General features: G+C 35.9%; 1 protein-coding gene and 1 non-coding gene across 11 annotated transcripts in view; one reads left to right on the top strand and one right to left on the bottom strand.

Moving 5' to 3' along the window:
- The window catches only part of PPP4R3B (protein phosphatase 4 regulatory subunit 3B), a 73,572-nt gene that overhangs the window by 31,947 nt on the left and 13,730 nt on the right, over positions 1–27,895 (top strand). Inside the window, exons 6-16 of one of the 10 annotated variants that reach the window (XM_021924835.2) lie at positions 51–167; positions 1,640–1,756; positions 7,404–7,535; positions 9,640–9,742; positions 11,091–11,186; positions 12,081–12,122; positions 15,079–15,111; positions 15,686–15,844; positions 20,105–20,274; positions 23,436–23,575; positions 24,063–24,226. In XM_021924835.2, coding sequence (XP_021780527.1) covers positions 51–167; positions 1,640–1,756; positions 7,404–7,535; positions 9,640–9,742; positions 11,091–11,186; positions 12,081–12,122; positions 15,079–15,111; positions 15,686–15,844; positions 20,105–20,274; positions 23,436–23,575; positions 24,063–24,226 — 1,273 coding nt within the window. Of the gene's footprint in view, positions 1–50; positions 168–1,639; positions 1,757–7,403; positions 7,536–9,639; positions 9,743–11,090; positions 11,187–12,080; positions 12,123–15,078; positions 15,112–15,685; positions 15,845–20,104; positions 20,275–23,435; positions 23,576–24,041; positions 24,227–27,895 lie in introns of all 10 variants that reach the window. The other 9 variants (XM_021924834.2, XM_009184220.3, XM_021924836.2 and 6 more) reach the window with 9 other exon arrangements.
- LOC116270432 lies at positions 22,622–22,769 on the bottom strand. Its single transcript, XR_004178467.1, has one exon. It is a non-coding gene; the product is annotated as a small nucleolar RNA SNORA12 (small nucleolar RNA).

Raw genomic sequence — 27,895 nt, 5'->3', positions numbered from 1 at the left:
GCCCCAAGTTTATGTTTATCAACGTCTCACTAAAATTTCTAACATTACAGGTTAATTTTTTCAAGGAATTTTGTGCGTTTTCTCAGACATTACAACCTCAAAACAGGGATGCATTTTTCAAAACATTGGCAAAATTGGGAATTCTTCCTGCTCTTGAAATTGTAATGGTAATTATGCCGTTTCTTTTCATGTTTTTGAAGTTGTAAATTTGTAATAGACTTATATTATGGATGAAAAGCTATATATTATAATAATGTATATTCAGTTCTATAGTTAAGCTATCTTATATTGAATTACTACAAGAATATCTTCAGTTTCAGATTTTTATTTAATTTTAAATATCAGTATGTAATCACTTGCATATAGTATGCTTTCAAGTGAGTAAAAAAACCCACGTTTTTGCAAGAATGTTCTTTTCTGTAACAGTATTGTGTTTCATAGAAACTAGTAAAATATCTTTTGTTTTTAGATCAGTGAGTGGAATGAGGACAGACTGAAACAAGGGGATTCATGCTGCAACACAGGGTTAGGGCATAATTCTTAGACTTTTGTTTATATGAGTTTTACCCATTGGTATTTACTTTATGGAAAATTAAAACAAATTTTTAAAGTATTCGTTTAAAAATGATAACCCATTATATGTTAACAAAAATAATAGAACTTTTTTCACCACATTTTCTTGAGATTGAAATCAATATAACTTTTATGAAAAAATAATTTTTTCAAAACAAAAAATTTAGTGAAAAGAGTACCATTTTTTACTTTTTTTTTTTTCTGCTAATCTCTCTAATACCTTGCTTTATAAAAGGTGTCTAGATTCACAAAGCAGCTTCTACATTTAATTTGTGGTGATATGATATGTCACGCAGCCTCTGGAAAACCCCACTGTACTTGTGATTGAATGAGAGTGAAAATGACAAAGGCTTAGTATTATTTATTATTATGAAATAGTCTTAATCTTGTATACTTCCTAAAAGGATGTTAGACCCCTCTCACCAGGATTCCCTGGACCACACTTTTGAGAACTGCTGGGTTGGGGAGTGTTTTCAGAATCACCTCAAGATTTTGTAACTTATAAGTCACATACTCTTCATGTGTTGGAGGGGAAAAGTATTTAGGGTTACTACCTTAGAAAACTAAGTTGCACAAAAGAGTAGAAATGCCCAAAAAGAGTTTTCAAAAGCATGCTCTATTAGGTGAGTCACAGAAAATAGAAACAGTTACTAAGGGTAACCTTGGCAAATTCAGGACAAAAGGCAGATTCTGGAAGACTTTGAAGTCTTGGCTAGGAGACATTATTCAAATTTTTACATATATTTAAATAAAACCCCTTCCCATATATTTTACAGCATTTGTAAAGCATTGCCTTATAATCCTGTGCCAATTCTTACATTTAAAATCTCTGAATATTTATTTGCAGTGGTAAAAATCTGCAGAAACTGATCATTGAATTGCCTACAAGTTTTAATATTTATAAAAGAAAGGAAGACCATACTGGCGAGGTTATGCATATTGATTGCAGTAAAACATCTTAATCCAGAAAGTTGAGAGCTAGTGTATGGATTTGGGAAAGAAAAAAGAAATGTGAGAATAACTTTTGTTAACAGTCGCTTAAGTAACCTAGTTTTCCTTTTATCAGGGCATGGATGATTTGCAAGTCAGATCAGCTGCTACAGATATATTTTCTTATCTAGTAGAATTTAGTCCATCTATGGTCCGAGAGTTTGTAATGCAAGAAGCTCAGCAGAGTGATGACGTAAGTAATAATGCTGTGGTTCTATGTGAATTACCTGTAGAGTAAGGGGTGTTTGCAAACTATTGAGAGAAAAAACATAACATAATCTTAATCTTTCTTGGAAATAAAATGTTAGATTTCTGACTAGTTGTGACTTTGGCCAAATTAGAATATGTGGCAACTGATTTTGTTTATTGTTAAAAAAAACAAAAAACAAACAAAAAACCCAGATATTCAAACCAGTATTGAGATAAACAGGTTATAATAGAATCAGATTTGTATATATTGGTCTTAAATTTCAAGTGTTAATAAAATGTAATTTCAAGCCTTAGGAGATTTACAGGTCAGGTACTTACCTAGGATACCTAAAAAGTTGCTTTTGTTTGTTCAAAGAATATGTTTTAAGTAGGAATTAAAGTTTAATAATGACTGGATGAGATTAGAGACTATTTTTCTAAGTGAAGTAATTCAGGAATAGAAAACCAAACATCATATGTTCTCAACTTACAAGTGGGAGCTAAGCTATGAGGATGCAAAGGCATAAGAATGACACAGTGGACTTTGGGGACTCAGGGAAAGGGTGGGAAGGGGGTGAAGGATAAAAAGCTACAAATAGGGTGCAGTGTATACTGCTTGGGTGATGGGTGCACCAAAATCTCACAAATCGCCACCAAAGAACTTATTCATGTAACCAAACACCACCTGTTCCCCAACCACCTGTGGAAATAAAAGAAATTAAAAAAGAAAGTTTAATAATGAGACCAATATTGTGTTTTCCCACTACTGATATATTTAAATTTTCCCCTTAAGCTATTTTAAGGACAAAATGAACGTAGAGCTATAATTTAAAGTACTTTTTTTTTTTACATTAAAAATGCCTTAGTTTTAAGTAGAAGGTAATTATAATTGTCTTCCTTTTTGTTTGTTTGTTTGAGACAGAGGTTCGCTCTTGTTGCTCAGGCTGGAGTGCAATGGCGCATTCTTGGCTCACTATAACCTCTGTGCACCGCCACGCCTGCCTAATTGTGTATTTTTGGTAGAGACAAGGTTTCTCCATGTTGTTCAGGGTGGTCTCGAACTCCTGACCTCAGGTGATCCACCCGTCTCAGCCCCTCAAAGTGCTGGGATTACAGGCATGAGCCACCATGTCTGATCCTCTTCTTAAGGAAAGTTTTTGATTCCCAATTTTAATTTGATGCTTACATGAGTTACCATTGAATTAAATTATAGTTGTTTTATGTGTTTTGTGTTTAATCTTGTAATGTGTCCTTCGCTTTATGCTTTCTATATTTGTTAGTTATTTTCAATGTTTTTAAAAGTGATTTTATTTTAGAATCAACTTGGGCTAATGCAGTATATAGTCAGTAGAGAAGTAATATTTTGTGTTCTCTCTATATATTTTAAAAATCAAACAATGCTAATTCTGACTTTAAAAAGAAATGCCTACTTTATTAATAATTTTATAATCTCATTGGTTTATCTTAATGCCACCCTTTACAAAAGATAACTTTGAAATTTAACACTCCCATTGCTCCATCTTCAGTGATGTGTGTGATTAAAGGCATTTATCATAAAATGACCATGAATCAATCTCAGACCATGATCATAGTAAACTGTTAACTTCAGAATTCTTAACTCTTCAAGCTTTGGTTCCTGTTTTAATTAGAAATATTTCTCGTTTAATTGATGCATAAGACTTAGAAAAGCAGTGATTGATTTTTTCACTATGAAAAGTTCCTTTCTCAGTGTTTTTTTTTTCTTATAACAACCTTCAGGGGGTTTCATTTTCCTGAATTTTCTGAGAGCTAACAATTTTACAATTTTAAAACTGTGTTGCCTCAAAATAATTTAGTCCACAAGAGAAGATAAATCTAATTACAAAAAAAACCCCAAATTAAGTCTTCTACATGCTGAATTCTATACTGGGCTGGTAGTGACCTTTAGGAAGGAAACAGAAAATGACTTATCTGTATATTCAGTGGCAGTTGATATTTTAGTGCCCTTTTAAAATAAATGCTCAGCATTCAAACATTTCCTTTTGGTAAAGTATTATGGAGCAGATTTGATTATGGCAACATGGGTTACAATATTTAAATACGTATTAAGATAAAAAGAAATATTAACATATTTTACTATAGTCATTGTTTCTATCCAAGCAGAAAGAGTAAATTTAGCAATAATGTCGTCTTTTTGTTATGCCACAGATTGCATATATTTTTATATTAATGGCCTTTGAAACATTCAGTAAAACTTAGAGAACCTGACTGGATTTGTTAGGTGTTTTCTCATTTAAGAATAAAATCTCATGTTAATTTTTTAGATATGATAATAACATTTGTGTTATTTTAAAAGAATCCTTATATTTTAAACATTTATGCTGACATATTTATATGGAATTTGCTTCAAACTAAATTCTGTAGTGTAGAGATAAGTTGGTGTATTAAACAAGATTGGTCGTGAATTAATAATTGTTGAAGCTGGGATGGATACATGGGATTTGTTGTATTGTCCTCTCTAGTTCTTTATATATCTGAGATTTATCATAAAAAGAAGTTAGGAAATACATAAGTTAATCTCTATAGATTGACCTTTCAGTATTTTGCATTAGGTCACATTTTATTTCTTAAAATTTCTCCAAGTCACAATAATAATAAAATGAACTCCCAGATACCCTTCACATAAATTCCCCAGTTGTGTGTTTTGTTTTGTTTTTTTTGAGACGGAGTCTTCACTCTGTCACCCAGGCTGGAGTGCAGTAGCGTGATCTCGGCTCACTGCAACGTCCGCCTCCCTGGTTCAAGCGATTCTCCTGCCTCAGCCTCCTGAGTAGCTGGGATTACAGGTGCGCATCACCTTGCCCGGCTAATTTTTGTATTTTTAGTAGAGATGGCGTTTCATCATGTTGGTCAGGCTGGTCTCGAACTCCTGACCTCGGGATCCGCCCTCCTCGGCCTCCCAAAGTGCTGGGATTACAGGCGTGAGCCACCGCACCCGGCCCAATTGTTAATATTTTATCTGTCATTTGTTTTGTCATTCTTTCTATGCTTGCATTTATATAAATACATATGCATACATGGGTATTATTTTCTTTCTGAACCATTGAGGAATAAGGTGCAGAAATGATGACAAACTGTCCCTTTACCCCTAGTTACTTCACTGTCACCAACTAAAAACTCTTACATTACCACAGTATAATTATCAAAATCATGATATTAAGATTTTTATAATACTATCATCTAACTACAGTACTCATTCATATTTTATTCATTGTCTCAGTAATGTCCATTTTAACCAAGACAAAAACAAAAAGTTTCTGATCTGTTATCCAACAACTTTGGTTGGTCTGTTGTTTCCTCACAATTAGATAGATTCTAGTTACTTCTTTGTGGCAGAAATGGCATAGAAGTATCATTTCCTTCAGTGTGTCATATCAGGAAATCCCCCCAACTTTTAAAAAAGAATGTGCCAGATGTGGTGGTGGTGCATGCCTGTAATCTCAGCTACTTGGCAGGATGAGGTGGGAGGATCTCTTGAGCCTAGGAGTTCAAGACCAGCATGGACAACATAGCAAGATCCTGCTCAAACAAAACAAAACAAAACGATTGAGTTTTCATTTTTTTCTGTCCAGGCTGTTTGTCATTCCACAGACTTAAGAATTTGGACCATTACGTTCTGTAGAACTTGAGGAGCTACTTATAGTTGCGCTCTTCAAATCAGAATGAGTTGAAAGAAGTATTGGTTTTTATATATGTATGTGTATATATATGTTATATATAGTCATCCCTCAGTATCTGTGGGGGATGGGTTCCAGGAAACCACCTTCCCCTCCCACTGGGACACTAGGATACCTAACTCCACTTATGCTCAAGTCCGTTATATAAAATGGCATAAAATTTGCATATAACCTATGCACATCTTCCCTTATACTTTAGATTATAATACCTGATACAATGCAAATGCTATGTAAATAGTTGTTATACTATATTGTTGAGAGAATAAACATTGTTTAGAGAATAATAACAATAGTAATAAAAGAAAAAATCTGTACATGTTTCGGTATGGATACAACCATTCTTTTTTTTTTTTCCTTTCCCAAGTATTTTTCATCCTTACTTGGTTGAATCCATGAGTATGGAACCTACAGTTGCAGAGGACCAAGTGTATTACTTACACACACACACACGTACTTAGAAGCATTCATTAAAGTTGCTGTAAAGCAAATTATGTTAGTGGTTGTTTTTAAGACAGAGTCCTGCTCTGTCACCCAGGCTGAAGTGCAGTGGCACGATCTTGGCTCACTGCAACCTCTGCCTCCTGAGTTCAAGCAATTCTCCCTGCCTCAGCCTCCCAAGTAGCTGGGTTTACAGGTACCCACCACCACACCCAGATAATTTTTTTATATTTTTAGTAGAGATGAGGTTTCACCATGTTGGCCAGGCTGCTCTCGAACTCCTGACCTCAGGCAATCCTCCCGCCTCAGCCTCTCATATGGCTGGAATTATAGACGTGGGCCATTGCACCCAGCCAATTAATGGACTTTTTATTAAATTCTTGTGTGTTTGTATTAAGCAAACTGGAAATGTTTTCACAACATCCACCAGTTATTTTTACTCTGGTTCAAAATATTCTTGCTCTTGCCATTTCTTCTTTTCTCTTCTTATTTACTGTATCCATCAAACCTAAGATATGCAGATGCTAATATTTCCTTGATCTTACAAGACAGTGTCAGTAAAAGATTTTTATGTAATTTTGTCATGATTACCACTTGGCTGATAGTGACTGTCCAATGCCATCAATTACAAAATGTATCTTAATTAAGAGGTTAAAATTTTTAAGAAATCTGTTTTAGAATCAATGAAACAAATGTAAACATCTAATTTTATTTATATTTCCCAATCAGAAAATAGAGATGGCAGCTTAGAATCCGGACAGTCTCTACTAAAAATACAAAAATTAGTCAGGCATGGTGGCTCACGCCTTTAATCCCAGCTACTCAAGAGGCAGAGGCAGGAGACTCGTTTGTGAGGTTGCACTGAGCCCAGATTGCCCCACTGCACTCCAGCCTGGGCAAGAGAATAAGACTGCGTTTCAATAAATAAATAAATGAATAAATAAATAAATAAAACCCAAGAGCATGTTACTAATGTAGCAAATCTAGCTGATATTAGATTGTTATATAACACAGTGTCTTCTTGCATGAAGAGTTGTGTACTGGGTTATTTTTGGTCATTTTTTCTGTTTTTTTATTTTATTTTTTTTTTGCTAGGAAGGATTTACTAGTTAGAGGCTGAGATAATTTATGTCTTAGGGTCACATGATCTTGTTTGTTTAGTCAACCTCTAAATTTATGCCTGAATCTGAAACTCAAAATGAATAAGAGTTACTGCTAAAGAATTGTTTTCCACTTCCTATAAGTTGCAGCATGCTCTGCTTTTGTGGGGTTTTTTTTTTTTTTCCTGGAGTGGCATTTTTTTCACTCTAGTGTAGTATTTTATAGAATCTTCAAAAGCAGTAGGAATAAAAGTTTAAATAAGCTATTCCATTCTTTGTTTTTTTCTCTATATAATTCTCACTTTGCTCTTTCAGTTGGTGTTTTTGTCTTAGATCTATACCAGGTCTAATGGAAACATGTTTTGTTTTGTTTTCTTTTCTTTTGTTTTGCCACCAGGATATTCTTCTTATTAATGTGGTAATTGAACAAATGATCTGTGATACTGATCCTGAGCTAGGAGGCGCTGTTCAGTTAATGGGACTTCTTCGTACTCTGATTGATCCAGAGAACATGCTGGCTACAACTAATGTAAGAAATTATTCTGAGATAAAAATGTTTTGACCTAGTCAGTTTTAGGTGGCTTTGTAATAAAATTTTGAGAAACAAGTATTTTAAGTATTTGTCCAGTTGGTATTTAAGTAGCAGTGGATTCTTACAGCAATTCATTTGTGGTAAAATACAAAATTGTAATCTATTAAAATCTTAGTAAAATGTTAAGAATTCCATTTATGGCCCTTGGCCTCTATGTGTTAATTTCTTAAAATTTAATACACAACAGTGTGAATATACTTAACACTACTAAACTGTACACTTAAAAATGATAAAATTATTATTATTATTATTTTGAGATGGAGTCTCACTCTGTCGCCAGGCTGGAGTGCAGTGGCGCAATCTTGGCTCACTGCAACCTCTGCCTCTTTGATTCAAATAATTCTCCTTTCTCAGCCTCCCGAGTAGCTGGGACTACAGATGCATGCCACCACACCCGGTTAATTTTTGTATTTTTAGTAGAGATGCGGTTTCACCATGTTGGTCAGGCTGGTCTTGAACCCCTGCCCTCAGATGATCCACCCACCTGGGCCTCCCAGAGTGCTGGGATTACAGGTGTGAGCCGCTGCGCCTGACCAATTAATTTTTAAATAGCAAGTTTTTTTTGTTTTTTTTGTTTTTTTTGTTTTTTTTTTTTTTTTTTTTTGAGACGGAGTCTGGCTCTGTAGCCCAGGCTAGAGTGCAGTGGCCGGATCTCAGCTCACTGCAAGCTCCGCCTCCTGGGTTCACGCCATTCTCCGGCCTCAACCTCCCGAGTAGCTGGGACTACAGGCGCCCGCCACCTCGCCCGGCTAGTTTTTTGTATTTCTTAGTAGAGACGAGGTTTCACCGTGTTATGGTCTCGATCTCCTGACCTCGTGATCCACCCGTCTCGGCCTCCCAAAGTGCTGGGATTACAGGCTTGAGCCACCGCGCCCGGCCGCAAGTTTTATGTTGTGTGATTTTATCACAATAAAAAAGGAAAAATTTATACTGAATGATCTTAATTACATAAGACATTTAAAAAGATTTAAGGAGTAAGTCCTTAATACTTAAGGATTAGATACTCCAGAATATTAATAGTCATTCTCTCAATATGGAGGGATATTTTCTTTATAAAATTTCCTTCATATTTAGAGAATATGTACATTGTTTTTAAATCATTACAAATTTGTATGCCCAATTGTGTAAAAAATAGTGGCAAAATCCATAGACATTATTTTCCAAATTTTCAAATTATAAAATTTTAAAATGCTAAAAATTGATTTAAATTTTGTCTTTTCATCTAGTGGCTTGATAACGTTATTCAGTGGTTTTTAAAATTTGGATAGAGTTGGTGAAATCTGGGGTTCCAAATTTTAAGTAGTTAAGTTGCTATCACATGGGCTTAATTGGTTCTTTTTCTTTCTAAAAATTTTTATTCTTCCAAAACAGATTCATATGTGCCTTTTCCCCACATTTGAATGTTATTTTTAAAGTTGAGAGAATTTTCTCTCTTTGTTACATTCTTGGGAAAAACTCAATACACTGCAAAGAGAGAGAGACAAATGGGATCCATAGTGATTATGGTGTATGCTGTTCTGACTTACATGTTATTTATTTTGTGTGTGTTTTATATGTTTTCTATTTGTGTTGAGAACACTTAAAATCTACTCTCTTAGCAGTTTGCAAGTGTAATAAATTGTTAGTAATATGTTATTATATATGTTGTACAATAGATTGGTTCTTCATTGAATTTCATATTCATATCACAGGCATCTTTTGGAAAAAATTAATTTGAATAATTTTCCTCAGAAAAACATTTTGTGATGCTATCTGATCTTTATCTTGCCTTCAGTTTTACTTTGTATATAATATGAAGTAGACTTAATTTTCAGTTCCACAGAAATAAGATTAAAGTGAATATAGTTAGTTTTTGGTTCTTTCACAATATATAACTAAGTGTTTGATTTTTTTCATAGTATCTTAAAGTATCTGCTTATATATGATCTGTACTGCTAATTCTTTTTGTTTTGTTTTGGTTCTGGAAAAGGTATGTACTGCTAATCTTGAAGATTTTTTTATTTACAAAAGTAACAGTATTCTTTTAAAAATTCTGTTTCAGAAAACTGAAAAAAGTGAATTTCTAAATTTCTTCTACAACCATTGTATGCATGTTCTCACAGCACCACTTTTGACCAATACTTCAGAAGACAAATGTGAAAAGGGTAGGATCTCTTATTTATCTGCTATGATTTCTGTTTTTAAAGAAGGATGAGATAAATATTAAACTAACAGGCAATTTACTTGAAACTTTATATGACAGGGAAATTATGACTGAAAAACTTAAACTGCAATATAAAATTACGATTTTCTTGTTTCTTAGGGTTATGGAAGTGACTATTCTTTCAGGGGCCATTTCTATAGTTTGTTACTACAGAAGTTTCTCTGAATGTGTAGACCACTGGCGGAAAACAAAAAAAGAAAATGTGGCAAACAGTATTACACACTAAGGAATTGAGATGTAGACACTTATCAAAAGAAAGCATTGTCCCCAAATTTGTGAGAGTTGATATCTAGAATGAGTAGGAGCAAATAGTATAAATATTTTAACTTAGTCTCCAAATACACATTCATATGCCAATATATGCTGATATATATGGGCAAGGCTTTTTCATTAGTATTTTTAAAATTGCATTTCCATATTCTCTTTCTTATATAATCAGCACCCGTAATTCATCAGCTGCAATTTCTGTTTCAGTTTATTAAAATGGAGTGAAAATCTAAAAATATTTTTGAAGGAGTCTGAGTGTAGAATCCTACTATGGTTTTAGTATATCCCTCTAGGTAATCATACTTGCATATATCTAATTTGGAGGCAGTTTTTAAATTGAGTTCTACTATATTCAGCTTAGCCATAGATATTACAGTTCTCTGAGATTTCATCAACCTCAGAGATTTCATTAATCTCATATGTTACCATATGACCATAATACATACTAATGTAAGCAAAGGACTTTGAAAAGCTTACAGCTTAATTAGTGAAATCAGAAATATGTGGAGCATAATAGAACATTAGCCACTATCTGAAAATATTTGTTAACCTGAAGAGTCACTTAAAAGGAAGTTAGTTAGGAGAATTTTATGAAACTAGTAAGTTGAAACATGAGCACACCCTGTGTAATACTATCAGTTCCATTTCTGAGTATATACTCTAGGGAATGTTTGTGCATATGCATGACAGGTACAAGAATGTTGCTGCATTGTTTGTGGTAGGAAAATGAATAAAATATGTTTTTTTCAAATAATGGAATACTATATAGCAGTTAAAATAATTGAATTTTGATGTATCAACTGAATAATTCCCCAAAATATCAAGGTGAATGGGTACAAAAGCACATCACAGAGAGTTTTCTTGCAGAATGGTTCCATTTATGTAAATAAAAATAATGCATTTTTTATGTTCATTTTAATAAAACACTTCCGGCTTACAGAAATATATAGATAATAGTATAACAGACACTCATATACTCCCTGTTGGCTTTATCAAAACTAACTTGCCATATTTTTTTTCAGATTTTTTTTTAAAACATTACAGATATAGTTGGAGTTTCGTATGTACCCCTTCACATTCCCATTCCCATTCTACCCCCTCTTCCTCCATCTCTCAAGGTATGCTGAATTTGGAGTTTATCACTCCTGTGTTTACTTATGTTGTTATGATGTGTATATACGGTATTATTTTTCATATTTTCAAAGTTGCTATAAATTTAATGTCTGTCATACGTATTATTCTGCATATTTTTTATCCAGTGTTATTTTTGAGATCTGTTCATATTGATACCTGTTCATATTGATCTAATTCATATTGAAATAGAGTTCTTATTTAATTTTAACTCCTACATAATCCTCTCTTATGAGTATGCTGTAATAGAGCCATTCTGCCTCTAATGTGCATTTGTTTCTAGCTTTTTGCTATTACAAATAATGCTCCAGTTACATTCTTGTGTTTCCCTATGCACATGTGCCTTGATGTGCTCTAGAATGTATGCCTAGAAATTGGAACTTATTTATAATGGCCTACTTAATTGAGTTTTTTGTTTTTTAAATTTAAAGCATAAACACATTTATTATTCTGGAGTTTTAAAAATTCCTGTATTTTCTGTTTTTAAAAATGAGATGAATAATGGATGATCAAATGCAAATATTATTTTAAAAAATTAAAAATAAAAAAACAAAAATGAGATGAAGAGAAATATCCTAATTGTTGAATGATGAATAGGAGAAGGTAAAAGAAGATATGTTGGTTTTATCCCTGGTTGTAATCTTACTTTTTATCAGAATATATATGCTATGTTGTCTTTTAATAATTCTATAGCTACATCCACTTTTGTAAAAGATTGCAGATATAGTTATAATTTTGCTGAAGCAACCAAGTCTTAATGGTTATTTTGAGGGTAAAATGAGATTATGATTGAAGTCATGCATTGTATATTATAAAGTACTAGGGAAAGGTGGGCTATTATTACTGAAGTATTTGATTTTAATTTTTAATTTTTTTATTAGATAATATAGTTGGATCAAACAAAAACAACACAATTTGCCCTGGTAAGTATAAATTCATACTTTACGAATACATGCAAATTATAAACTTTTTTTCTACTTTAAGTGTAATGCACTTATATAAGGCTAAGAAAAGCATATTTTGGCATAAAAACAAAATCCAAAAATTTATTTTTGTCTGTATTGTAAAGAAAAAATTCCACTATCTCCAGTATTAAAAATAGAAAACTAGTTGGAATTCTGTTGTTTTTTTCCTGAAAATGTGTAGCTTGTTTTCTGACGTTGTTATGAGAAGGCATTGTCTGAAAGTCGAGGATTTAGTTCTTATTTTTGAAATGTAGTAACTAAGACCAGTTACTTTGCAACTAACTTTCATGACCACTTTATGCTTATTGTTCATGAATCTGAGTCAAAAAGTAGTTGTTCCTATTTAGAACAGGCATACTAGGTATGGGCTTGATACTAATAAAGACATGTGCTGTGTACACCTAGTGTCCCATGCCTTTTCTGCCAGCCTCATCAAATCTCAAAGGGGAGCCAGTTTCAAATAAGGAGGCTGTTCAGAGATTGGACTATTTAGAAATATGAGTAATTTCTTGTCCCAGTTATAAAGATGAAGACAAGACATTTGTTTAACACTGTAGGTCATTGTTTTTTGTTTTGTTTGGTTTTTTTTGTTTGTTTTGTTTTGAGATGGAGTCTAACTCTGTCGCCCAGGCTGGAGTGCAGTGGCACAATCTTGGCTCACTGCAACTTCCGCCTCCCAAGTTCAAGCGATTCTTCTGCCTCAGCCTCCCAACTTTGTATTTTTAGTAGAGATGGGGTTTCACCGTGTTAGCCAGGGTGGTCTTGATCTCCTGACCTCGTGATCTACCTGCCTCGGCCTCCCAAAGTGCTGGGATTAGAGGTGTGAGCCACTGCGCCCGGCCTGTTTTTGTTTTTTCAATTTAATTTCCACATACAGCATTGAGGGTCAAGGTTAAAAAATCTTTTGTAATAAAATTTGGGAATTGAGGAATAAAGAAGAATTGCTTTTTTTTGTTTGTTTGAGACAGAGTCTCACTCTGTCACCCAGGCTAGAGTGCAGTGGCATGATTTCGGCTCACTGCAGCCTCCACCTCCTGGGTTCAAGCAATCTCCCACCTCAGCCTCCCAAGTAGCTAGGATTACAGGTGCATGCCACCACGCCCAACTAATTTTTTTTGTATTTTTAGTAGAGACGGGGTTTCACCATGTTGGCCAGACTGGTCTCAAACTCCTGACCTCAGGCGATCCACCCACCTTGGCCTCCCAAAGTGCTGGGATTACAGGCATGAGCCACCGCACCTGGCCAGGAATTGCCTTTAATGGTGAGGGACTAGTTCAAATTTTGGCTGTAGTACTGGCTGTTCTAGAAATTGGTCTGGAGCAAGTGAAACTCTTTACTTGCATTTAAAGTAGAAACAATCCTTGAAATATCAGAATTTTATTTTGTGTATATGTGATGGTCATTCTGTTATTAGAAAGAATGCTAATTTATTCCCAATAGCATTGTAGTTCCCCAAAATATTTATGTATATAATCTCAAGTAAATAAAATAGTTGTACTAGATGATGTCATTTTTTAAAAAATTCTGTAAGACTGTGATTTTATAATTTCCTTACAGCTTAATATTTCCTTGTCTAGCCAAGCGTGGTGGCTCACACCTGTAATCTCAGCACTTTGGCAGGCCGAGGCGGGAGGATCGGTTGAGCCCAGGAGTTAGAGACCAGCCTGGGCAACATAGTGAGACCTCGTCTCTACAAAAAATAAACTGGGCATGGTGGTATGTCCCTGTGGTCTCAGCTACTAGGGAGGCTGAGGTGGCAGGATCACTTGAGTCTGGGAAGTTGAGGCTGCAGTGAGCCGAAATTGCACCAGTGCCCTCCAGCCTGGATGACATAGGGATACCTTGTCTCAAACAACAAGAAAGTATTTCCTTGTCTAAAGCACTTATAATAGGGGTGCATGATTGTCCATATGAGCCCTTGACATAAATTAAAATTTGATGTTCAGGAAGCAGTTCAAAATCATTTCATGGATGTATAAACCAAAGCCTCAGGAAAAGAAAAATGCAAGTTTATTCATTAAGTCCCTCTCTATGGATATCATGAGTTGATATTTTAAAAGTTGTATATAGGCCGGGCTCAGTGGCTCATGCCTGTAATCCCAGCACTTTGGGAGGCCAAGGCGGGCGGATCACAAGGTCAGGAGATTGAGACCAACCTGGCTAACACAGTGAAACCCCGTCTCTACTAAAAATACAAAAAGAAAAAAAAATTAGCCGGGAGTGGTGGTGGGCGCCTGTAGTCCCAGCTACTCAGGAGACTGAGGCAGGAGAATGGCGTGAACCCGAGAGGCGGAGCTTGCAGTGAGCCGAGATAGCGCCATTGCACTCCAGCCTGGGCTACAGAGCCAGACTCTGTCTCAAAAAAAAAAAAAAAAAAAAAGGTGTATATGAAATTATATTAAATTATGCTTAAGAATCTTAGGCTGGGCGTGGTGGCTCACGCCTGTAATCCCAGCACTTTGGGAGGCTGAGGTGGGCGGATCACGAGGTCAGGAGATTGAGACCATCCTGGCTAACCTGGTGAAACCCCGTCTCTACTAAAAACACAAAAAAATTAGCCGGGCGTGGTGGCGGGCGCCTGTAGTCCCAGCTGCTTAGGAGGCTAAGGCAAGAGAATGGGTGAAGCCGGGAGGTGGAGCTTGCTGTGAGCCAAGATCGCACCACTGCACTCCAGCCTGGGCGACAGAGCAAGACTCCGTATGAAAAAAAAAAAAAGAATCTTGATGTAATATTTTTCATTTGATATTCAAACAGCCAAAAATATCCTTTTCTTAAAATGTCTTTTCTAAAAGCATATAATTTTTCTTGAGAAATTTGCATTGAGCCACTTTAGGCAAAATGTTTTAAGTATTTTTTTTAACAGTGGGCCCTTTTATAGATTTATTAATATTAATAATATAGCATTTATTACAGAAACATTACCAAGAACTCCTCAATGCCATCAAGGTATTATTATCATGTTCATATATTTTTATTGCTCTTCTTTCTGTATTTCATATTTTATGCAAATATGAGTCTTAGTTATCTAATAGGTAAAACTGATAATATGCTTCTGCCTAATGAAAAAGTAAAAATCTACAGCCTTTTTAATGGATATGAAAATGGAGGAAATGGGCCAGGTGCAGGGGCTTACACTTGTAATCCCAGCGCTATGGGAGGCTAAGGTGGGAGGATTGCTTGGGCCCAGGAGTTTGAGACCAGCCAGGACAACATAGTGAGGCCCCATCTCTACAAAAAATTGAAAAAAAAAATTAGCTAGCATGGTGGTGTACATCTGTAGTTCCAGCTACTCTGGCAGCTGAGGTGGGAGGAACAGTTGAGTCTGGGAGGTGGAAGCTGCAATGTGCCATAATCGTGCCACCACACTCCAAACTGGGAGACAGAGTGAGACCTTGTCTCAAAAAAAAAAAAAAAAAAGGAGGAATTACAGTTTAGATTTCGTTATAAAATAGGATGTAAGCTTTATTTATTCTTTATTTAGATATATTCAGTATTTTCATGAGATTACTTTCTTTTGTAGATAATTATCAAACAGCACAGCTACTTGCCTTAATTTTAGAGTTACTCACATTTTGTGTGGAACATCACACATATCACATTAAAAACTATATTATGAACAAGGACTTGCTAAGAAGAGTCTTGGTCTTGATGAATTCAAAGCACACTTTTCTGGCCTTGTGTAAGTATAAAATGTTTTAAGGAGCAACATTTTTAATAGAGATAAAACTGAAGTTACCCATTTGAAGTTATTTATTAGCAGTGTATATTCTATGAATGAGATGATTGTGAGAAGTCCTACTCTTTTGTTCTTATGTAAAGGGTGAGACGACTAGGTTGTAATGATTTTCCCACCCACATATTGCTCACATTTAGATTCAATGAGCCTAACTTTTGTTGTAATACAATACCATGTGCAGTGACAGCATTTTACTAACAGAACCAGTCCTGCTGTTTTTTTTACATCTACTTCATCAAACTGTCATTTAGTAGTCACTCTTTATAATTATCCTGATATTTGCATCAATGTTGATTTTTGGCAGACTATAAACTAAAAAAGTTTCATAATTTCACCTGCAAACAGAGAAAGAAACATCCTCCCTCCAAATGAAAAGGATTTTGTGATTTTATTCCGACCATAAAAATTATAGCTTAAATATAGACATTTAATTTAATGTAAAGAGAAAATGTTAATCTCCCTAATCTTTATTTTTATGGACTTAAAATAGCCAGTGTTAACTATCTGCGTTCTTTTTTTAATACCCGTACCAATTTAGATAATAAACATATTCACACATGTATAGAGGATTTTTTTGTGTTTTTTATATTTACAAAACAGGATCATACCAACACATTTCTCAGCCCCCTAGTACTACTCTAGCTTAATCAATATTGTGTAGACTGATTTTATTCCTGGAGATAGCTGAGTAAGATTTTATAGTATGGCTCTTCCACAGATTCTTCTACCATTCTCCAGTGAATAAATTACAAGATTGTTTTTGCTTTTTTGCCACTCCAAACCTCACTGTGGTAAATAGTCTAACACATAAATCTTTTAAGTACTGATTTATTTATTTCTATAGGATAGATTCTCAATAATGGGACTGGTAAGACAAAATGTTTATCTGTTTTATACTTTTTAATGTATCCCTTTAAGTTTTAATTTACCATATAGCTGCCAGATTACTTCCCCCAAAATTGAAGCACTTTGATATTCTCCCAGCATTCAGTGTTACTAATTTTAAAATGTTATCAATCTGATAATGGAAAATGTGGTATCTCATTGTTACTCTAATTTGCATTTTCCCTGACAGCATCTTTTCATATATTAGTGTACTTTGCATTTTTATCTGTTGTGAATTGCCAGTTATCTTTTTCTTAGAGCTTTTTGCATATTAGAGATACTAATGGTTTATCATGTTTTGAGGAGAACATGTCTATCTTCATTGTCTTTTGTCTTTGCCTTTATTTATAATGTTGTTTTCCAAATAACTTTAAAATTTCCTTGTGATGACAAAAATGTCTTTGTTTTCCTTTTATGACTTTTAGGTTTTTTGTTTTGCTTAGGAAAGTCTGTGTCCTAAGATTATACAGATATTCTCACTTTCTTCTAATATCTTTATTTCCTTTTTTACATTTATATATGTAACACATGTGAGCTCACTGCAAGCTCCGCCTCCCGGATTCACGCCATTCTCCTGCCTCAGCCTCCTGAGTAGCTGGCACTACAGGCGCCCGCCACCGCGCCCGGCTAATTTTTTGTATTTTTAGTAGAGATGGGGTTTCACTGTGGTCTCAATCTCCTGACCTTGTGATCCGCCCACCTCGGCCTCCCAAAGTGCTGGGATTACAGGCGTGAGCCACCGCACCCGGTCTCCTTCTGAATTGAAATATAATTTCTGTTATACAATAAGTTAACATATGTATACTTTTGTTTTATTTCTGGATTGTCGTTTAATTTCACCAAATGAAAAAGTACCAGTGTTGGCCAGGCGCAATGGCTCACGCCTGTAATCCCAGCACTTTGGGAGGCCAACGTGGGTGGATCACCTGAGGTCAGGAGTTCGAGAGCAGCCTGGGCAACATGACCATCTCTACTAAAAATGCAAAAATTAGCCAGGCATGGTGGTGTATATCTGTAATCCCAGCTACTCAGGAAGCTGAGGCAAGAGAATCGCTTGAACCCGGGAGACGGAGGTTAAAGTGAGCTGAGATTGCTCCACTGCACTCTAGCCTGGGCAACAGAGCAAGACTCTGTCTCAAAAAAAAAAAAACAAATAAAACAAAAAAAAACTCAGTGTTTATTATATTATGCCAGGCATTATCGTGTCTCTGTTGTAAGGTTTAATACCTACTGAGACCCCTTCGCTTTTGTTTTTCATACTTTTCTTGGTGGTTCTTAGACATTTTTTTATTTCATAATAACTAAATGATTATATCCAGTTCATTTTGATTGGAATTACATTATATTTTTATATTAATTTTGGAATGGTTGATGTTCTTAAGATAGATTTTCCTATTTGGTTCTCTATAAATAGTACTTTTTGATGACTGCAGAGTACTTCCCTTAATATGAACATGTCAATTGAGTGCATTTCCTTTTTTTTTTTTTTTTTCTGAGACAGAGTCTCGCTCTGTTGCCCAGACTGGAGTATAGTGGTGCAGTCTCGGTTCACTGCAACTTGTGCTTCCGGGGTTCAAGTGATTCTCCTGCCTCAGCCTCCCGAGTAGCTGGGATTACAGGCGCCTGCCACCACACCCGGCTAATTTTTTGTATTTTTTGTAGAGATGGGGTTTCACTATGTTTGCCAGGCTGGTCTCGAACTCCTGACCTCGTGATCCACCCTCCTCAGCTTCCCAAAGCACTGAGATTACAGGCGTGAATCACTGCACGCAGCCACAATTTCCAGTATTTAAATGTTTATATCATTTCAAGATTTCTATTATTATAAGCAGGGCTGTTGTAACTATAGTTTTGTGTACATATCAGTTCATTTACCAGCAGTGTATAAGTCTGCCTCTTTGCTCGCACACTTGCCAGTGCTTCAGTCTGTTGCATCTTAAGTAAACCATTTCTTATCCTGCCACAAAAAGAGGGGAGATTGCAAGTCTAACATTTCTCCCCATACTTATTTGGTGCTACAGTTAACATTTATCCCTTATGTGGCCTATTTCTGTTTTATTCTCAGATAATGTTTAGAACCTCTTGTGACAGGCACACTTCTTTATTTAATGAGTTTCATCTATGAACAGAGGGTTGGAATGAGAAAATGACTTATAAAATCAGAACCCTTGTGTTTTGAAGATTTGGCTAGTGGTATCTGTAGAATAAATTAAACTACTTAGGGGGAAGTGTACAAGTTAAAGGATCAACAAATATAAAAATAAAGGATTGAAATTACAGTCCTTCCTCTTCCATAAAATTTTTAGCAGTAATATTGCTAAATTTAGTAAGCTTTATTTAGCTACTCACGAGTTAAAAAGGAGATTTCTTTTCAGTATCCTAAAATGTGAAGTGAAGTTGTACTTCTTATTCATTACTCTGTTTTGCTTTTAACAAATACAATCTGATCTGCCAAGTGCATATTTAGCCAGGTAAAATAGCTTGTAAGCAATTGGTACATAAGAGAATGATGTCATTATAATATGGAGATAGGATTGGTTCACAAATGTTTGTTTGTTTGTTTGTGTTTTGAGACAGAGTCTCATAGACGGGGTTTCACCATGTTGGCCAGGCTTGTCTCAGTCTCCTGACCTCGTGATCCGCCTGCCTCAGCACAAATCTTTTTTCAAGGCAAGGAGAAGTAGAATAGTGTGAGTGGAAATAGCCTTGATCAAAGAAGTAAAAAACCTTTAGATCTCCTGTTATGTGATTGGCATCTGGCATCAGGAGCCTCTTTAGCTGTATTTTCAGAAAATTAAAAACAAGCTTTTGCCTCTAAAGCTCACTCCCTCAGAGAGGCAAGGCAATCTTAGCTCATGGCAGATTGCCCACTCCTGTGCCCACCTTAATGACAGTGCCCCCAACTGATTCTGAGCTCCCTTCACTGCATTGTCTCAGCATCTACCAGCACTGCTCTAAATACTGCTAGCATTTTGCATATTTTTTAATCTCTGTCGTAGAGCTACCTGCCTGGGTAGTTTATCTCCTAGATTCCAATTACTGTTTGTTGTTGTTGTTGTTGTTGTTGTTGTTGTTGTTAGTTCTGGCTACAGAGTTGTACAGGTTTTGAGCGGTCCTCTGCAGGCTCTGTTTTCCTCAAAGTCCAGTTTTACTGAACAGTTTTACTTTTCATTTTAGAGGAGTTTACTTTTTACTTTATGCACAGTTTTACTTTTCATTTTAGAAGAGCATATACATTGCTTTATAGTGGGAAAACACCTGTATAATAATTGATTTTAGTAAGATCATTAACTTATCCCCTATATTATGTTTTATTAGGTGCTCTTCGCTTTATGAGGCGGATAATTGGACTTAAAGATGAATTTTATAATCGTTACATCACCAAGGGAAATCTTTTTGAGCCAGTTATAAATGCACTTCTGGATAATGGAACTCGGTACAATCTATTGAATTCAGCTGTTATTGAGTTGTTTGAATTTATAAGAGTGGTAAGTTTATATAAAAACAGTTATTATATGTAATTTATGCAAATAAATAATTTTTTATGTAAAAGTAAAAGAATTATATGTAAGCAAAGTGACTTCATTCCCTTTTCACCCCTGAAATTATATATTCCATGTGTCTTAGAATCTATTTCTAATGAACTGAAATTTAAAAAATCAGTAGCTTTTTAATTCTTATTTGCCACATGGTTATGGTTTAGTGGTTTTTATTTTTGACGCTAATATTTTTTAACACTAATATTTTTAATTGTGAAATATAAAAGTGAAATTCAGCGTAGTCTTTCAGCCCATATTTACTTGATTTTCTCAGTTCCTTTTTTATTGGCCCAATGTTTTATGATCTCATTTGGTGTATGTGGACATTTCAGTCAATCATGCCTTAGTCATGTGATCTTTTAGGAGAAGGTGATATTTTTATTGTAAAGGTAGTGATTTAAAAAGAATAAAGATGGAAAAATAATTCATTTGGTGTTGGGTGTGATGGCTCACATCTGTAATCCCAGCACTTTGGGAGGCCTGGGCGGGCCGATCACTTAAGGTCAGGAGTTAGTAACCAGCCTGGCCAACGTGATGAAACCCTGGCTGTACTAAAAATACAAAAATGAGCTGGGTGTGATGGCACACAGCTGTAGTCTCAGCCACTTGGGAAGCTGAAGCACAAGAATCACTTGAACCCAGGAGGTGGGGTTGCAGTGAGCCAAGATTACGTCACTTCCTTCCAGCCTGGGTGACAGAGCAAGACTCTTGTCTCAAAAAAAATTCATTTGGTAGACATTATACAAGGTGCATAAAAGGTAGAATGGAATCCTAGAATTTTAAGTTAAAGAGATCAGGAAGTTAGATGGACTACTCCAATTACTGTATTTTATAGATCAGGGAATTAAGACACCCAAAGTTATTAAGTGACCTATGCAAGAACATCCATTTGGATAGTAGCACAATCAGGACCAGTCAGAACTTGAAGCTTTGTCCCAGCTTAGTTTTAGGCAACAGAAGATTTGTCATAAACAGTCTGGAGGGCAATCTATGTGAATAACAGGAGTGCGACAGATAACTGTAGAACCACTACAACAAATTTACTTCGCCTGTACTTAAACATGCTGAAATCATTCTACTGAGGAAATGGCCACATGGTTGGAAAGAATTTGGGTTTTATTTTTTGTTTTGTGTTGTTTGAGACAAGGTCTCATGCTGTCTGTCGCCCAGGCTTGAGTGCAATAATGCAATCAGAGTTCACTGCAGCCTCGACCTCCTGGGCTCAAGCAGATCCTCCCACGTCAGCCTTCTGAGTAGTTGGAAATACAGGCATTCACTAAAAATGCCTGGCTAATTTTTAATTTTAATTTTTAATTTTTATGGGGTCTCCCTGTGTTGCCCAGGCTGGTCTCAAACTCTAGGCTCAACCAGTCCTCCCACCTCAGCCTCCCAAAGTGTTGGATTACAGGTGTGAGCCACTGCACCTGGCTGGAAATAATTTGAAAAAAGAAAGTCGAAGCTAGAAATTCATTCTCTAGTTTTATTTCTTACAAATCAGGTATCTACTGATAACATGCTGTTCTCATATGAAGATTATTTGGCTGACTGGATTGTTTTTCTAAAAGTGGTCAGTTGCCAAGTATATGATTTTTAAAAGGATGAAGAGGATAGAAGTCTTTAACCTTGTAAAAGAAGAAACATGGTTAACTAGCTCACTAGTTCCCATTGTACTGCTACAATAAATCAAAGCTTTCTGTTTTATTTACTTTATATTTTTATCCTTTAACATTTTGGTGAGATACAGATAAAGCAAATTGTAGGGTTTACAACCCCGTCCCTATGCCCATGATGGAATTGTTTTTCTGAAAATAAGTTTGAGTGGTTGATTTGTGTACCTTGTGCCCCAAAACTTAATGTATTTTTTCGTTTCACATATAACAGAGCCATTGCCTACGTTTCTAATTTCTGATTTGCATGTTTTTAATTGAGATGTACAGGAGAACTAGTTTTAAGACTTAAATTCCATAATGCAACCAAATTATGGTGTATCTTTTTAAGAAATGGCCTGTGTGTTTCTTACTATGTAGTATTATCTATAAAGTCCTGAATCACATCTTTAATTTTTTTTTTTAAATAAGCCTACTGGGCATGCATGCATCTGCAGTGATGGTTTAGAATTTAGAAGTTATTACTATCAAGTAGTTTATTTCACAAAGATTATACTATTGGAAGACTATAGGAATAGACAAGTAGAATTCCAGATAGTTTATCAGATCTGTGTGTATAATATAGTCAGAGAAATCTGTGCTTCTTATTACTTAGGTAAGATGTATCCTCTGTTGTTTTTTCTTCTTCTATATGTGAGAGCCAGCCTCTGATGTGAGAAAGACTTGTGAGAGATCTCTTTGTCATCAAGCCTTTGCCAGCTGCTATGTAATACATGTGGTGGAGTTAGGCTCATTCAAAAACTTAACAAATGTACCAGAAAGAAAACCACCACAGCCATATCCCATTTTGATAGCAGTTAAACAGGAAGTCATTAAATAACACCTGTTTGTTGAAAAATACATTTTTCTTTTATTAATACATAATATTGTACAGATGTATTTGGTACACATATTTATTTTAACATGCATAGAATGTGTAATTATCAAGTCCGGGTATTTGGGATATCCATCACCGTTAGTATTTTGAAAACGTAATTTTAACATCTGCCCTCTAACCAGCTGTGTGCTTTGGATCAAACCATCCAGCCTCTCTTAGAGCCTCAATTTTGTTTTTCTCTAAAATGGGGATAATAAAACCTATCTCAAAGAATTGTTGCGAAGATCAAATGAAATTGTATGTAAAAGTGCTTTTTAAGTTGTAAGGTGCTATATATATATATATATATAATGCAAAAAATAAACAGAAGATGTAAAATAAATCTATTTACTTTTTGAATGTTCTTTATAGTCCTACAAAAGGGCTCCAGTAAATTGCTTCTCCTTTTTTTTCAAGTTTTCTGTGCAGTCCTGACTCATGTGTAAAGAAACCAGGACATTACATTTTGGAAGGTGATTTTGAAAAACCTTTTTTGATCAGCTTTAGAACTACAAAACAAAATTTTAAAGTTTTTCTTCTAATAAGCATTGTATTATATTTTAAATGTAAATTTTGTGCTTGTACAGGAAGATATCAAGTCTCTTACTGCACATATAGTTGAAAACTTTTATAAAGCACTTGAATCGATTGAATATGTTCAGACATTCAAAGGATTGAAGACTAAATATGAGCAAGAAAAAGACAGACAAAATCAGAAACTGAACAGGTATGGTTTAAGTATACTGCTTTTATAGCCTAAAAAATTGTGTCCAAAATTGTCTGTAGTTCAGATTTTCTGTGTGAAATTTATTGAGGAAGTTTCTTTTCATCACTGGATAGCATAGAGTTGAATAGGAGGGTAAGGTGTCCCCCACTACCCCATATCATTTATATGATAAATCACTACTTTATCTTAAGTAGTTGTATTTTATTGTAACTTAAGAATATTTAGTTTAATTTTTGTATTAAGAAGATTATAACTTAAGAAGAATATTTAGTTTAATTTACAACATTCTAAAATATTTTGGAGTGTTCTCTGGCTACATCTTCTATCATTACAGAGATTATTTTGATATAAATTATAGTCAGTTAAAATTACTTCAGTTTCTCTTGGTTATACATATCTTTCCTTCAATTCAATCTGGTTATGACCTTTAAATCATTACTCAGTATTTGTGATATATTTCTTACAGTGTACCATCTATATTGCGTAGTAACAGATTTCGCAGAGATGCAAAAGCCTTGGAAGAAGATGAAGAAATGTGGTTTAATGAAGATGAAGAAGAGGAAGGAAAAGTGGTTGTGGCGCCAGCGGAAAAATCTAAACCAGAAGATGATTTTCCAGATAATTATGAAAAGTTTATGGAGACTAAAAAAGGTATTCAAATTCTGAATTTTTGCACAGTGTACCCTCTTATTTAGTGCAGAAATTATTTTGTTGCTTGTGAAGTTTTGTTTGTAGTTTATAAAGCAAGAAAGACAAGAATTTTATACCAAATTGTGTTCTTTTAAAATTATGTACTTTTTCCAAATCTGTCTGGGAATTCTTTTCATGTTTAAAATGTTTCTCTTCAAATTTGCCATTTTGTAATGCTATTAATTTGCTAGTTAGAAATTGAGTTACCTACTTACACTTTTCTTTCTGTGAATAGTCTTGGCTTTATTTCTATACTGAAATTCTCAGTAATAACAGAGACCATATAGCTTCATAGAAACCTTCTAGAATACTTTGCCTGTGTCTTTTACAGCTGATAAACTGAACTCAAACAAGTAACTTTGCTCTTTGAAATTTTAAAATTACGAAAGTTGCATAAAGATATACTATGAAGAGAAGTGAAAAACTAAAATAAAACTTCCCTTGGCTTTCAGATGTGCTTAACTTGTTTTATAAAATGAAGATCTTGCTAGTACTATATCTTTCAAAAGAACTAATCATTTTATTTCTGTGGCCTGAGGAATTACCATTTTTTGGAATACTGCCCTGTGTATGTCATTTAAATATTTAATTAAAATTTATACCTTGCTGGGCATGGTGGCTTACATCTGTAATCCCAGCACTTTGGGAGGCTGAGGCAGGTGGATCATTTGAGCCCGGGAGTTCCAGACGACCCTGGGTAGCATGGTAAAACCCTGTCTCTACAAAAAAAACACAAAAATTAGATGGGCACAGTGGCAGTTACCTGGAGTCCCGGCTACTAGGAAGGGTGAGGCTGGAGGATCACTTGAGCCCAGCAGGTCGAAGCTGCAGTGAGCCATGAGCTGCCGCTGCACTCTAGCCTGGTAACAGAGAAAGACCCTATCTCAAAAACAAAACAAAAAATTTATGTCTTAGAAGATAAAAGCCTTTCTTGGATTTATTATGTAAGTTTGTGATTTTGAATGTGACATTTTCTGAAGGCAATTCTCAGAAAATTTATTTATTACATTTTCTTTGAAACTATTGTTCCTACTCATTTTCAACTCATTAATTTGATAAGTTTTTTTTGCCTCAGCATGGTGAAGCAAAAAGCCTATTAAAATGTCCTAAGGAATGGGTACCTTTGCTAGACAAATTCTTCTGCCTTTACTCATTGTAGGTACTGCCCTGACTACAGTCAAAAGAGGCAATACAGCCATATTTGAAGTTCTGTATCCAGTGTTGAGTGAGACGCTGTTAAGAATCATATATAAAAATAATAACCAGATGTTAAAAGGGATTGGACACCTATGTCATAAAACAAACAGAAAAGGGAACCTGGAATATTTAGGACTTACAGACTTGATCATTGTCATTAGGCATTTGGAATATTGACTTGTGAGAGAAATTACTAGGTTTTTACAGTGAGTAAAGAAGTGTAGAATCAGTGAGTGGAAGCTACAGGGAGACAATAAAAGGAAGAGTCAGACAGCTCATGAGATTTTAGATGGATATGCTAGATACCACAATGTAGAGTTCTAGCATAGGATGGCTAATTTTGTTATGATCCGTAAGGTCCTTCCTAATACTGAGATTTCTAAGATTCTAGCTGATAAAGACTTTTCACTTGTATTAGTTCGTTTAATACTGTTATAAAGAACTACCTAAGACTGGGTAGTTTATGAAGAAAAGAGGTTTGATCGACTCACGGTTCCTTAGGCTTAACAGGAAACATGGCTGAAAGGCTTCGGGAAACTTACAGTTATGGTTGAAGGCGCAAGGAAAGCAAGCATTTAACCATGGTGGAGCGGGAGACAGAGAGTGTGAAGGAGGAGGTGCCACACACTTTTGTTTGTTTGTTTGTTTGTTTTTTGAGATGTAGTCTCACTCTTGTTGCCCAGCCTGAAGTGCAGTGCCGTGATCTCAGCTCACTGCAACCTCCGCCTCCCAGGTTCAAGCGATTCTCCTGCCTCCCAAGTATTTGGGATTACAGGCATGCACTACCACACCCGGCTAATTTTTACATTTTCAATAGAGATGGGATTTCACCATGTTGACCAGGCTGGTCTCGAACTCCTGGCCTCAGATGATTCAAAAAGTGCTGGGATTACAAGCATGAGCCACCAAGCCCGACCAAGGTGCCATACACTTTTAAACAACCAGATCTCATGAGAACTCACTATCACAAAAATAGCAAGGGGGTATTCTGCCTCCATGATTCAATCATGTCCTCCAACACAATTACAATTCACAATGAGATTTGGGTGGGGACAAGAGCCAAACCTTATCATTCCACCACGGCCCCTCCCTAATCTCATGTCCTTTTTACATTTCAAAACCAATCATGCCTTCCCAACAGTCCCCCAAAGTCATAACTCATTCCAGCATTAACTCAAAAATCCAAGCACAAAGTCTCATATGAGACAAGGTAAATCCCTTCTGCCTATGAGCCTATAAAATAAAAAACAAGTTAGTTACCTCCAAGATACAATGAGGGTGCAGACATTGGGTAAATGCTCCCATTCCAAATGGGAGAAATTGGCCAAATCAAAGAGGCTACAGGCCCTGGGCAAGTCCGAAGCCCAGCAGGGCAGTCTTTGAATCTTAAAGCTCCGAAATCGTGTCCTTTGACTCCGTGTCTAACACCAGGGCATGCTGATACAACAGGTAGGCTCCCAAGGCCCCAGCTGGCTCTGCCCCTATGGCTCTGCCGGGTGTGGCCCCCATAGCTGCTTTCATGGGCTGGAGTTGAGTGCCTGTGGCTTTTCCAGGTACATGGTGCAAGCTGTTGGTGGATCTACTGTTCTGGGGTCTGGAGGATGATGGCCCTCTTCTCATGGCTGCACTAGGCAGTATCCCAGTGGGGACTCTGTGTGGGGGCTGCAACCTCACATTTCCCTTCTGCACTGCCCTAGTAGAGGTTCTTCATAAGAGCTCTGCCCCTGCAGCAGATTTCTGCCTAGACATCTAGGCATTTCTGCATGTCTTCTGAAATCTAGATGGCTTGAGAATCAGAGGTTACCAAACCTCAGTTCTTGCCCTCTGCACACCCACAGGCCCAGCATCACATGGAAGCCACCAAGACTTGGGGCTTGCACCCTCTAAAGCCATGGCCCAAGCTGTACCTTGGCTCCTTTTAACCATGACTGGAGCTGCAGCACCTGGGATGCAGAGTGTCCCAAGACTGCACAGAGCAGTAGGTCCCTGGGCCCAGTTCACAAAACCATTTTTCCCTCCTAGGCCTCTGGGCCTGTGAATTAACATTTGGCTCCTTGTTACTTATTCAGATTTCTGCAGCCAGCTTGAATTTCTCCTCAGAAAATGGGTTTTTCTTTTCTACTGCATGGTCAGGCTGCAAGTTTTCCAAACTTTATGCTCTGCTCCTTTTTAAATATAAATTCTAATTTCAGACTATCTCTTTCTTCATGCATATGAGCATACACTTTTAGAAACAGCCAGAAGGCTTTTTTTTTTTTTTTTTTTTTTTGAGATGGAATCTCTGTTGCCCAGGCTGGAATGCAGTGGCATGATCTCAGCTCACTGCAACCTCTGCCTCCCAGGTTCAACCAATTCTCCTGCCTCAGCCTCCCAAGTAGCTGGGACTACAGGTGTGTGCCACCATGACCACCAGCTAATTTTTGTATTTTTAGT

Source organism: Papio anubis, chromosome 14 (assembly GCF_008728515.1).
Source record: "Papio anubis isolate 15944 chromosome 14, Panubis1.0, whole genome shotgun sequence".
In the NCBI taxonomy this organism is placed as follows: Eukaryota; Metazoa; Chordata; class Mammalia; order Primates; family Cercopithecidae; genus Papio; species Papio anubis.
Note: the sequence above shows the minus strand (reverse complement) of the source record. Positions and strands in the feature narration are given on the sequence as shown.